General features: G+C 36.0%; 1 protein-coding gene across 4 annotated transcripts in view; it reads right to left on the bottom strand.

The window, feature by feature from the left end:
* Positions 1-260: 260 nt before the first annotated feature.
* The window catches only part of Ypel (Yippee-like), a 298,086-nt gene continuing 284,464 nt past the window's right edge, over positions 261-13,882 (bottom strand). For all 4 annotated transcript variants that reach the window (XM_070085485.1, XM_070085484.1, XM_070085483.1 and 1 more), the window contains 2 exons: positions 12,011-12,119; positions 261-7,250 (listed from right to left, as the gene is read on the bottom strand). In XM_070085485.1, the coding sequence (XP_069941586.1) occupies positions 7,161-7,250; positions 12,011-12,119 (199 nt within the window). In that variant the 3' untranslated portion in view covers positions 261-7,160. The remainder of the gene's footprint in view (positions 7,251-12,010; positions 12,120-13,882) is intronic.

Here is a 13,882-nt window from a genome sequence, read left to right as displayed (position 1 = left end):
ATCTTGAGTAAATGCTTTCATTAGTCCCTTTTACTTGGCAAGAGAATAAAGCAAGGGTGTATGTACATTGACATGCCAAAGACAAAATTCTTCAGCAGTTTGTCATAGAAAAACTGGATATAAACCAAAAGTCTCGACTCGCCAAACTAATGCATCCCTCCCTCCCTTTAGAGTGGAGTGCATGCACTGTACTGGGTATTGTTTTGTTGAAAGGGAGTTTATTAATACATGAAAATAGGGAAATTAAGATAAACAAAATATATTGGTAAATGTTTATTGTGTAAAGTCACATTTAGCAGCTTTTGTGAGACACTCACGTACCAAAAATGTTGCTGCTAGTTATGCAGATTAGAATATTTATCAATAACCTTACCTTACTGGAGAAAAAAATATGGTATGAACTTTATACTTCAAGAAATGTTTTGAAACAAAAATAACTAATGTATTGAATAGTTCAGGTGTGAAACATTCAAACATTACATTAATGTGTGGATTTAAATAAAAAAAAAATTAATTTTGTTGTTCCATCTTTGACTGTATTTCGTTATAATTTCCTATTTGTAGCTACATCTTCATTGTTTTGTCTAAATAACATTAGCAAATAGTGAATTTTGTAGTTATAACCCCTACTACCTCCTCTTTCAACAATTTCCATTGATCCAGTTTGTGAAGAAAAAATGTCATGTCAGTATATTTCAACTGATTTTTGCCTGCCATAGTAAGTGGTGTGTTCCTCTGAGCATGTCTACTGAAATGAATCTACCTTGTACAGAACTGTACTAAATGTGCAGGTCATAACACACTCATGGCATCATTCTAAATAAATGTTTTATGTAATACTGTAATCTTATTGACAATACAGATTTTTTGGTTTGTTAACTTTTAAAGCTTACTGACTGCAGTCATTAAGCATACAGTTCACTGCAAAATAATAAGGGACATTAATTTAATCTAGAACAGAAAATATTGTATATAAACATACACATACTGTGTATATATACATACTCATTTAAAGTATACAACAAATATTAGTGTTCTAGTCATGTAATGTATTCACACTGCATGTTCAACACAATCCCTCCTTCAATACTAGTAGCATTTTCAATAGCTCTTGTAAAAAAATAATAATTTGAGTTAAAATTCAAGATAAACATATTACTCTGCATTTGTGGCAGCAACTAGTGTAAGCTTCCTGTGAATAAATACTATATACAGCAGAGCAAATCTGGATTATTTTTTTTTTTTAGTCTTAATTTCAAGCATACATTTCACTCAGTTAATATATTCTGTTTACAAAATATACTCTCTCTCAACAATATCTATAAATTCTAGTACTGTACAGTACTTAATCATCCAGATTTACTGAAAACAGCAAGCTCTACAATGCTACAAGATACAATTTGTGAGGACCAGCAAATACCAACTTTCTGAATTACAATAAGATTCAGACCTTTTGCTCCCATGTACAAATGCTGAATCTTACAGCTATCATATTTTAGTACTTACTGAAATAATCCCATATGAATCCTCCACATATTGGAAATAAAAATGTTTCCGAACAAAGTATGTCATCCTTGGTTGTAAAAAATGATCTATATACATATGAAATAACTACATTGATACAGTACTTCAAATCACCGAATACACCATCATTGACACTAATACCTTATGAACTATGAGCAAAGGTGGGCAATAATTCTGTTCTATGCCATTACAAAACTCATTGTTATAAGTCACCAAGACAAGAAGCAGGAACAAAGCTTGTGGATGCCGAGGGTCACACCCTGTATGTGGGTCGATACATCCCCAGTGCTCATTCCACAGCAAAACTGTGCTGAAGGTCCTATGGGGCCTTCCATCAAGGCAACATTGGAGGTTTTGATTTAAATTTCCACCGAATGGAACTAAATATAAATGTTTTTTGAACAATACATGACCATCTCTGCTCCAAGAAAGAGTACACATTAGACCAGTGGGAGGGGATGAGTCTGTACCAGCAGAATAAGGAAGTAATGAAGATTTGAGACACTTCATGCCAGAAGACCAATGCATCTTCTACTACAATGTTTAAAAGAAGAAAAAGTATTGTAGTTTGCAAGATACACTTCTTAAAATATATTACATGAGCATGTTATGCATAATGAGTAAATGAATCCTACCTGTGTCACTGAAGATAACCTGGCTAAGTATAAAAGTGACAAACACCGTATATGGACCCCTCTCACTTTGGACAGAATATAAATGTACTGTGGTCCTAAACACTTGTGTTCCACTTCTCAACAATATGAGCATAGCAACCAGTGAATGGATACTGAGAGAAAACTCTATACTTTACACCTAAAGGGACTGAAAGCAAGCGTAAAAAAAAATTGCCGAAATATTAGTCCCATATCTATGTAAGCAGTATATGCTACAAATGCTCTTGCCATTGGAAGTAATCTGTCTATGGATAATCTAAAATAAAAGCAGTTACCAGTGTCATGATGGTTGCTATGAAATACAACATTGAAAGGAAACTAACCTATGTGAATGTTTCCAAGCTCTTCTATGATAATATCAATCACAAAAGCACTACAACAGCCAAAGTGTCCTGCACAATCAGTGGTCATTATTATGACGAAAGGCAAAACAAACCTGATGGCCTAGAACTGCTTAACTGTGCTGATAATTTCCAATACAGCTAATATTGATATTTTTACATTTAGTATTCAATACATAATGGTGTTTTTCATACTACTCAAGCCCTCAACCTGCACATGGTATTAGCCGAAACAATAATTATAGTATGTATCCTTATTAACTCTCCACGCCAACCTCAACATTATCACAGTATAGGTACGAATGTCTGTCTGTCTGTGTGTGTAATATATATATAATTGTGTATGTACGTATATATACATGTATATGTATGTATATATTTATTTATTTTACTTTTGCCTCTCGCCATCCACTTTATATATATATCCCATGAATGAACCATGATACAAAGAGCTAGTACATAGTGTAATATAACAGAAGGCAGAGACATGCACACTTCTCAACTACTGGTTAGAATGAAAGACTAGAATGCCATGTAAAAATATAGGACCACCTTGTGGGGATCTCTCTTTAGTAAATACAATATCTCTTCACACAATTATGACCATTTGCATACATATACTAAAATGTGGAACTGCACATGTACTGAGATCAGTACATACAAGGTTTATATGTACTAAGTTCAGTACATAATGAAATGGATTTTGTGCTGAGGTCAGTACATGCTAAAAGTTAGTATTTACTGAGGTCAGTACAGATTAAAATGTGTATACACTTAGGGAAGTGCACACTGAAATATACAAGTACTAAGTCTGAATATGCTGTAGTATGTATGTACAGAGTACATACCGAAAGAACTGGTGCTGGTTGGAGAAGCGGCAACATAACCAGGGGAGCAAGATGGTACAAGAGAACTTAATGACCACAATTTTTGGGTTAAAATTTTATAAACTGCTACTTTGTATAATACCTTTACAAAATTTATAAGTGAATAAATAAATTTATATGGACTGAACATACAATTAAAGTGAGACAATAAGCATTACTGAGGTCGAAAGAATTTAAATTATGAAAAATGACAAAATACATAGAAATCTCTAACCTAGGGGATATAAGCACAAATATAAATGAGACATGTCTAAATTAAGCACAAAGTATTATGCAATCTGCTGAGACACTAATGAATTACAACACAAAAGATAAACTTGTATAAAGGCTACTTGTAGCAATGTAAAAGAAAACCAGCTTTATACCATGAGCAGCAGAGACAAGACACAACAGTAATAGACAGCTAAAGTTGGCACAGATGCCAGTTATACACACAAGCAACATGAAGGAAACTGAAGGTATATTACTTTGGTAAGAAAAAGGATATCCTCTCTCAAGTCGTATATTGGGGCTACATTTTTTGGATGTGAAAAAATAGAAAAAAAAAATGTTAGGGTGCTTCTCTATCTACCTGAGCATAGAGATAAACCTAAGTCATAAGTAATAAATTCCCACATGAAGTAACCAGTATCCCAGTATCCTTTGAATTAATTGCACAATCCAGACCAACTGTTCTGTAATGAACAGTGCTTTTCATGACCTACATCTTAAAAAGAAAAGCAGGGACTATCATTTTAATCCCACAACTAGTGTGAAGTTCTATGCCAAAACTTTATGGCAAATACACATCGACATGCTATATGAACTGATTAATATCAATTAATGAATGTGATAAGGCTAGCCAATAGGTACTCTGTTGAATCTTAACTACACATGATTAAAGCTATTTCAGTGTTCCACCACCAAGCCAAAAAGCAGCCAAGCAGACCTAATAAATTTGAAAGTTGCTCCATGAGAAATTTCTTTTCACTTGCAGAAGGTAACATGTCCAAAGCAAGATGATGTTACCTACCATACTACATACAGTTGATATCTTACCTTGGACCCCTGACTATTGACACTATCTGATTCTTTTATGAGATGCACATATAATTATCTTCTGGCTAGTGAGCCCAGACAAGTATTAATCTTACATCACCTACAGCTATTATGATAAATCATTATATTAAAGTGTATTACTTCACAACAGCTTAACTATCAGGATGTTAAGATGGTTCATTTTCTCTCAGTTCTAAACAATGAATTTTTGATTGAAAAACTGCTAGCATTTCACTGATAGGTAAATAATACAAATGCCAAAACACACTGATATTAAGTATCATATAATGCTCTTGTGTTTCATCTTATATAAAGCTTGTATTTTCTGCAGTTGACTTTAGTTTGAGATTGAGTTGAGAGTAAATTAACATTTTGACCAGCAACCGTGAGAGAGCACTTGATCAGAGATCGCGTGTTCATTTTCAATGCTGATGAAGGGAGTGTTCCTGCATAATATGGATAATTACAGTTAAAAAAGTACTGATGCCTATTGCAAATGTTTTACATTATCTAAATAAAATAATTAATGGAAGTTGTAATAATCAGGACCATATTATTAAGATGCTTGCATCAGCTTGTCAGGGGTGTTTGTTCTTAGGTACTGTGTTTGTTGGGTGTCGAAATGAGCTTAACTGTTAATTAATAATGGCTGCCTTTTTTATTATATACTGATAGCTGGGTAGCACATGTACATCACTATAAATTGGGCAAATGTACATTCATGTAGAAAGCTAAGTGCTTTCCTGAATACTTGAGTCATGCAGCTCTTCAATCTAGAGAAAGAACCTACAAGGCAATGAGGATATTTTGTGTCCAAAACATAAGAAATGCAAAAATATATAAATAATACATGTTGTAAGCATGGAAAAACATGCTTAATTTAAAATTCAGTAACAGCAGCCAACTGAAGTATGGTATGACTGTACACTGAATATCTTGCAAATGTAATGTCCTTACTGTATCAGCCAATATTTATCACAAACTACAATCTCATGATTTTTTCTACATTTTCTAAGTAATTAAGAAATTTAAGAGTTCTTTACAGGAACATTAACCTAAAATACTGTAATACTATTTTCTGAGTCTAGTTTACAACTTCTATAGGTATTGTATACATTATATATTTCATATATACAGTATACATTTTAAAGTTCTTATAATTCATGAGGTAAATTTAAATTTACCTTAAGAAAAACTTAATTAATACTGCACAGCAAGTCTCTTCAACACTTACTTTACATCAGTAAATTTACACCAAACACTCTACTGGTTGATATCTGTGGCATGTTGCGGTTTTAATCAATCCATTATGTACAATTGCAAGAGAAGATGTGAATTTTATCTCAACTCAATCTCAACTAAAGTTAACTGAAAAAAATTAAAAGATAATCAAATGCCATTTCTACAAGACTAGCATGATGACTGGAAATGATAGCAGCACAATCACCTACCTAATCCATTTGTTGGGAACATCAAATTTTAGGATATACACAGTACAGAACAAGTGAAAATGAGTTAAAATATTGTCCAATCACACAGTGTACCATTAAGACACATCATCACAGGTTGCCTGCACTGTCCAGGCTTCCAAGATGCACTAGATCACAGCGGGAACACCAGCATCACTTCCTGCACATCACCTGCGCAAATGCAATATGGACGAGACAAATGAGAAATACGATTATGTTGTGTGCTCCAAAATATGGGTCAAGCATCAAGTGCCATTGTAATACAGCTTTTTCTAGCATAATGTTGTTTAATAACAAACTGTCCTTTTGGTATAATGATAAAAAGGTACAGGTGTTTAATACCATTATGTATCTAAAACTCACACATGGTAAACACAGCTACTGAAGTCTCTGTTTTGACTGAGGTTTGGGCAATGCTTTATTCCCTCCGTACTGTTAGAATCCTGCCATGGCAGGTCAAATCACACTATGTTATGGTCCCTTAACAAATGATGGTAGACAGCAGATAATTAAATAAAACAAATTCTCACATTGAGTTTATAATACAAAAATGTGTCTAACTGGCTTGCAAGTGGCTGGGTGGGATGATTAGTTTTACACTTACTACACAACAAATTGAAATTTGCTTACGGGCAAAGCCCATCACAGACAGGCCATGAGACTGGACGAGAGCTAGCTGGCTGACTGACTGATGACTGGCGGGTTGGGACAGTCAAAAATGATGTGAAAATATGATGATTGTGATGGTGATGATGGCCAGTTGCTCTCAGGATGTGCTGCTTACATTCCACTTCCACTCATAACACTCACTCAGCATTTTTGCCAGTAGTCTTCATTATTTACACAAATGAATCTGATCTAATTCAGGCAAGTCAATCCATATAGAGTATCACCATAATCACTATAGTGTAGTCGTTTTCTATAATTTGAAGCTATAATGAATTTTCTCGTGTAATATTTGTTTGCGCAGCACACCCTGGCATCGCACACCGGCTGAGATCACTGCTCAAGAATAAGTCGTGCACAGCTGGTCAACCTAACACTAACGAGGAAGCAGCAGATATCATCAATGGGTCCAGACTACACTTCCCACTTCCATCCTAGGTAAATGAAGTCATCCTTATATTAGACGAGACATTCTTGGTGTGATGATGAGTAAAGGTCTGGCAGTCATTGGCAGGGTCACAGCTGCACGCCAAGGCTCCTGCGGCCACCAGGGGCCCACTCTCAGTCCCACCCATTATCTTTGATCATATGTGCCAGCTCAATAATATACTTGCCCTCCTTGTACTTCTGACTGGATTCAAAGGCATGTTCCTGAAAACAAAAAAAAAAAAAAAACAAAAAAAATTGATTTGAGTTAACTTGAGCAATACTAAGAGCACATGCTGATAAATACTTTAACAAGACAAGTTTATCAATACATATGTGACATAAACAAGAGATGCCAAGAGCCTGGAGTAAAAGTTATAAAAACAAAACTTTTATTGTGACACTTGATAAAGTTTTAATCAAGGCACAAAGGATTATATGAATAATTCACATCTTTTTGTAGAGAAAAGATAGGAGGTAAGTATGGAAAATTGAAAATTTTTATTTCCCTGCAAAGCTTACAATGAGTGGTTTACATATTATAAGATATTGATTACAAGAAGTTTGTGGTTACAGGAAAGTGGGTGCGGGAGGGAAGAAGTGAGATTGGTGGAATGATGATGTAAAGAGAGTAGCAAGGAAGAAAAAGTTAGCATATGAGAGATTTTTACAAAGTAGAAGTGATGCAAGGAGGGAAGAGTATATGGAGAGAAAAAGAGGGGCTAAGAGAGTGGTGAAGCATTGTAAAAAGAGAGCAAATGAGAGAGTGGGTGAGATGTTATCAACAAATTTTGTTGAAAATAAGAAAAAGTTTTGGAGTGAGATTAATAAGTTGAGGAAGCCTAGGGAACAAATGTTTCTGACAGTTAAAAATAGGAGAGTTATTAAATGGAGAGTTAGAGGTATCGGGAAGATGGAGGGAATATTTTGAGGAGCTGTTAAATGTTGATGAAGATAGGGAAGCTGTGATTTTGTGTATAGGGCAAGAAGGAATAACATCTTGTAGGAGTGAGGAGGAGCGAGTTGTGAGTGTGGGGGAAGTTCGTGAGGCAGTGGGAAGAATGAAAGGGGGTAAGGCAGCTGGGATTGATGGGATAAAGACAGAAATGTTGAAAGCAGGTGGGGATATAGTTTTGGAGTGGTTGGTACTATTATTTAATAAATGTATGGAAGAAGGTAAAGTACCTAGGGATTGGCAGAGAGCATGCATAGTTCCTTTGTATAAAGGCAAAGGGGATAAAAGAGAGTGCAAAAATTATAGGGGAATAAGTCTGTTGAGTATACCTAGTAAAGTGTATGGTAGAGTTATTATTGAAAGAATTAAGAGTAAGACAGAGTATGATAGTAGATGAACAAGGAGGCTTTAGGGAAGGTAGGGGGTGTGTAGACCAAGAGTTTACAGTGAAACATAGGTGAACAGTATTTAGATAAGGCTAAAGAGGTTTTTGTGGCATTTATGGATTTGAAAAAGGCATATGACAGGGTGGATAGGGGGGCAATGTGGCAGATGTTGCAGGTGTATGGTATAGGAGACAGGTTACTGAAAACAGTGAAGAGTTTTTACGAGGATACTGAGGCTCAGGTTCGAGTATGTAGGAGAGAGGGAGATTATTTCCCAGTAAAAGTAGGCCTTAGACAAGGATGTGTGATGTCACCATGGCTGTTCAATATATTTATAGATGGGGTTGTAAGAGAAGTGAATGCTCGGGTGTAGGCAAGAGGTGTGGAGTTAAAAGATAAAGAATCAGACACAAAGTGGGAGTTGTCACAGTTGCTCTTTGCTGATGATGACACTGTGCTTTTGGGAGATTCTGAAGAGAAGTTGCAGAGGTTGGTGGATGAATTTGGTACAGTATGTAAAACAAGAAAATTAAAAGTGAATATAGGAAAGAGTAAGGTGATGAGGATAACAAAAAGATTAGGTGACAAAAGATTGGATATCAGATTGGAGGGAGAGAGTATGGAGGAGGTGAATGTATTCAGATATTTAGGAGTGGACTTGTTAGCAGATGGGTCTATGAACGATGAGGTGAATCATAGAATTGATGAGGGGAAAAGGGTGAGTGGTGCAATGAGGAGTCTGTGGAGACAAAGAACTTTCTCCATGGAAGCAAAGAGGGGAATGTATGTGAGTATAGTTATATCAACACTCATATATGGTTGTGAAGCATGGGTGATGAATGCTGCAATGAGGAGAAGGTTGGAGGCAGTGAAGATGTCATGTCTGAGGGCAATGTGTGGTGTGAATATAATGCAGAGAATTCGTAGTTTGGAAGTTAGGAGAAGGTGTGGGATTACCAAAACTATTATCCAGAGGGTTGAGGTGGTTTGGACATGTAGAGAAAATGGAACAAAACAGAATGACTTCAAGAGTGTATAAATCTGTAGTGGAGGGAAGGCGGGGCAAGGATCCGCGTAGGAAAGGTTGGAGGGAGGGAATAAAGGAGGTTTTGTGAGATAGGAGCTTGGACTTCCAACAAGCATGCGTGAGCATATTTGATAGGAGTGAATGGAGGCAAATGGTTTTTAATACTTGATGTGCTGTTGGAGTGTGAACAAAGTAACATTTATGAAGGGATTCAGGGAAACCGGCAGGCCGGACTTGAGTCCTGGAGATGGGAAGTACAGTGTCTGCACTCTGTTGGAGGGGTGTTAATGTTGCAGTTTCATAACTGTAGTGTAAAGCACCCCTCTGGCAAGACAGTGATGGAGTGAATGATGATGAAAGCTTTTCTCTTTCGGGCCACCCTGCCTTGGTGGGAATCGGCCAATGTGTTAACAAAAAAAAATAATAATAATTACAAAGAAAGGCACTAGCATGTCTAGGCATTTCAGGCAGACTAATCCTAATTCTTACCGAGTATTCTATATTGACAAAGGTTATGGAGCAGTACATTTTAATATTTCTTATTGCATATTAGAATAAAAGTTAGGTAACTAAAAAGTTTAACATTAATAAGATTGATAACAGTGAGGTAGTACAAGATATGTAAATAACAGAGGGAGGGATAAAGAATAAAATATAAACAGAAATGATTGGTCATGGTTTATGGCATCTCAATGATTGAATCAAGCCTATTAAAAAACCATAAAACAGACCAGGGGGTGTAGGGGAGCCCCCTTCACCTCACCTGTCCTCAGGAAAATCTGCAAAAATCGAATATTTCAGCTAGGTTGAGTCCAATTTCAAGCTATTTCTGGTTTTGAAACCAGCCAAAGCCATCTCTATTTCAGTAGTATATCTTCTATTTATCCTAGGCAGTAGGTTGGTAGACAGCAACCACCCAGGGAGGTACTACCGTCCTGCCAAGTGAGTGTAAAACGAAAGCCTGTAATTGTTTTACATAATGGTAGGATTGCTGGTGTCTTTTGTCTGTCTCATAAATATGCAAGATTTCAGGTACGTCTTGCTACTTCTACTTACACTTAGGTCACACTACACATACATGTACAAGCATATACTATATACACACACACCTCTCTGGGTTTTCTTCTATTTTCTTTCTAGTTCTTGTTCTTGTTTATTTCCTCTTACCTCCATGGGGAAGTGGAACAGAATTCTTCCTCCGTAAGCCATGTGTGTTGTAAGAGGCGACTAAAATGCCGGGAGCAAGGGGCTAGTAACCTCTTCTCCTGTATATATTACTAAATGTAAAAGGAGAAACTTCGTTTTTCCTTTTGGGCCACCCCGCCTCGGTGGGATACGGCCGGTGTGTTGAAAGAAGAAAGATCTTCTATTTATCAAGTATTACCAAGAAACAGCCAATAAAACCATAAAAACATGCTAGAAAATACTAGTTGAAATCAAAGTCAAAATCTAAGTTCTGCTTTTCCCATCATGCACCTTGTGGGGCAGAATAGTTTTTATACTGTGAACTCTCATTGTACAGACCCATTTTCTTATATCTAGGCCAAAAATTACTGTTCATAGCTTATCTGAGGGAGCTGTGCTTAAAACACAGATCTACGTGAGGAACCCTGGCATCAATAATACAGATCTGCGTGGGGGACCCTGGCATCAATATACAGATCTACGTGAGGGGCCCTGGCATGAATAATGCAGATCCATGTGAGGGACCCTGGCATCAATAATGTAGATCTACATAAGGGACCCTGGCATCAATAATGCATCTACATGAGAGACCCTGGCATCAATAATGTAGATCTAAGTGTGGGATTCTAGCACCAACAATGCAGATCTACACGAGGCACCCTGGCATCAATAATGTAAGGCCTCTTACGACGTTAAAATGATCTGATTTTAGATTTTTAAGTGTATATTCTGAATCGGCAAAGAAAATAGTACCCCTAGTGTGATTTTCAGTAATTTTCAAAATCTGACTGAAAATGGTGAAAAATGCTGAACTACAGTCCAGGGATTTTTTTGGGGTGAAAAAACTTTATCTCTCAAAATGGAAAATGGTCATGATGACACTGTTTGTTGGATCAATTGCTCCCCATAAACATGAAAAAATCCTGTATATACAGCTTTCATGGAAGGTCATGAGAGTTCTTGCAAGATAAATGTACCATAAAAGGCACCTCAGACAGGGTAGAATCAGACGAAATAAAACAGCCTTGTGTCACGCTAAAACAGGGTCTTTTTATGTTTTCAAGTGCATACATGTATTCTTAAGTAGAATCAAAAATAGTTCCAATGGAGCAATTTTTCTTGACTATGTTTAGTTATTTTTTGTAATTTTATGGTTATTTTTCCTAATTTTTAGTTATTTCTCATAATTTTTAATCACTTTTTGTTATTTTTGATTAACAGAATTTTTCCCCCTTAAGCCATGCATTTTGTACGAGGCAACTAAAATGAAGGAAGCAAGGGGTTAGTAACCCCCTTTTCCTGTATACATTAGTACTAAATTTAAAAAGAGAAATTTTCATTTTTCTTTTTAGGTCACCCTGCCTCAGTGGGATACGGCCGGTTCATTGAAAAAAGAAAAAGTATAGGCAAATAAAGGAAAAAGCAAACTTACGTATTTCCAGCCCAGAGTTGTCTTGCAGCATTCGCAGTAAATGTCAGCAACAGCATGAAGACCCGTCAAGAGCACTCGCTCCTCGGCTGGTCCGCACCCCACATTAACCCTGTCAAGTACAAACAGATAAAATATAAAATCTTGGGCTTTTTTTAATAGTTTTATCTATGTATAAAGACCACTTAATAAAGCAAAATTGCCCTTTATAAGAGAAGATGCAAATACATATTGAGAAGAGCTAAATATGAGCATAACACACAACATGTAGCTGTGTGAATGAAAAATGTGGAATAAATGTACTGAACATTTTTTTAAACTTTTTTTATTTTATTTTCATATTTCATTATATGAAATTTAAGTGTGTTGCAAAGCACAGCAAAACAAGCCACTACTGAAACCATGACAGGCACTGACACTGCCTATTTTGACCTAGTACACAATGGCAGTAGCAATACCAACTACAAAAGTGCTTGACATATCAACTTCTGCTCATCCTGACCTAGCATACACTAGTGGGCACACATGAAGCAAAAGTCCTGTGCAAAATAAGCAATAAAAATCACCTGGATTGAGTGATCAGTTAGAGTGAAAGATGGAGGATGGAATTCAATATGGATAAGTGAGATGTAATATAAATGGTGGGAATGAGAATGAGCCACATGAGGAATACATTTGTGGTAGGATGTCAATAAAGGGATCAAGAAAACCGCTTATCAAGACTTTAGTCCTGGAGGTGGGATATACAGTGCCTACACTCTGAAGGATACATGGGGGAGGTTGCAGTTTAAGGCATCATTTATGAGGTGATGTTCATGCATTTCTAGAAAATGAGTGATGATAACTATTTGTCCTTCTCTGGATCACTCTACCCTAGTGGGAAATAACCACAGAGTTAATAAAGACAAAAACTAAAGAATGGACTTAGGAGTTATCATTAATAAAATTATCGCTAGAAGGTCAGATTAAGTACATAATTGTTGAGAAATTCCCATGTGACACTGTCACCTTTAAAACAGACTTTAGATATATGGATAAGGAAATTATAAAAAAAAAAAGCCATTTATATAAAAAATTCATTCACAAATTAATCTGGAATATACAGTAATTATATGTTGTCTACACTTAAAAAATACACATGAACCAGCTAGAGCATGGATAAACCAATGACAAGCTTAAAAATTGTTACCAGAGCCAAAAATGAGTTACAAAGATGATGCTTAAACAATTTCTATTGAAATAAAAGTGCACAGGTTATTATTTTGGCTATACTAGAAAATTCATGAATAAATGAACAGTGTTTCCAGCCATCAACGGAAGGTTGTGTTCGAGTGTTTCCCATTGTTCAGTAGTATAACAGATAGCTCACAACTAACTTTCCAAGTATATACTCCTATCAACTCTTCTAATACAGACATACATAATATAAATATAATACTAATTATATATATATATATATATATATATATATATATATATATATATATATATATATATATATATATACATATATATATACATATATATATATATATTTTTATTATCACACTGGCCGACTCCCACCAAGGCAGGGTGGCCCGAAAAAGAAAAACTTTCACCATCATTCACTCCATCACTGTCTTGCCAGAAGGGTGCTTTACACTACAGTTTTTAAACTGCAACATTAACACCCCTCCTTCAGAGTGCAGGCACTGTACTTCCCATCTCCAGGACTCAAGTCCGGCCTGCCGGTTTCCCTGAATCCCTTCATAAATGTTACTTTGCTCACACTCCAACAGCACGTCAAGTATTAAAAACCATTTGTCTCCATTCACTCCTATCAAACACGCTTATGCATGCCTGCTGGAAGTCCAAGCCTCTCGCACACAAAACCTC

The sequence above is a fragment of the Cherax quadricarinatus genome, chromosome 16 (genome assembly GCF_038502225.1).
Source record: "Cherax quadricarinatus isolate ZL_2023a chromosome 16, ASM3850222v1, whole genome shotgun sequence".
NCBI lineage: Eukaryota > Metazoa > Arthropoda > Malacostraca > Decapoda > Parastacidae > Cherax > Cherax quadricarinatus.
This window is presented reverse-complemented; position numbering and strand designations above follow the sequence as displayed.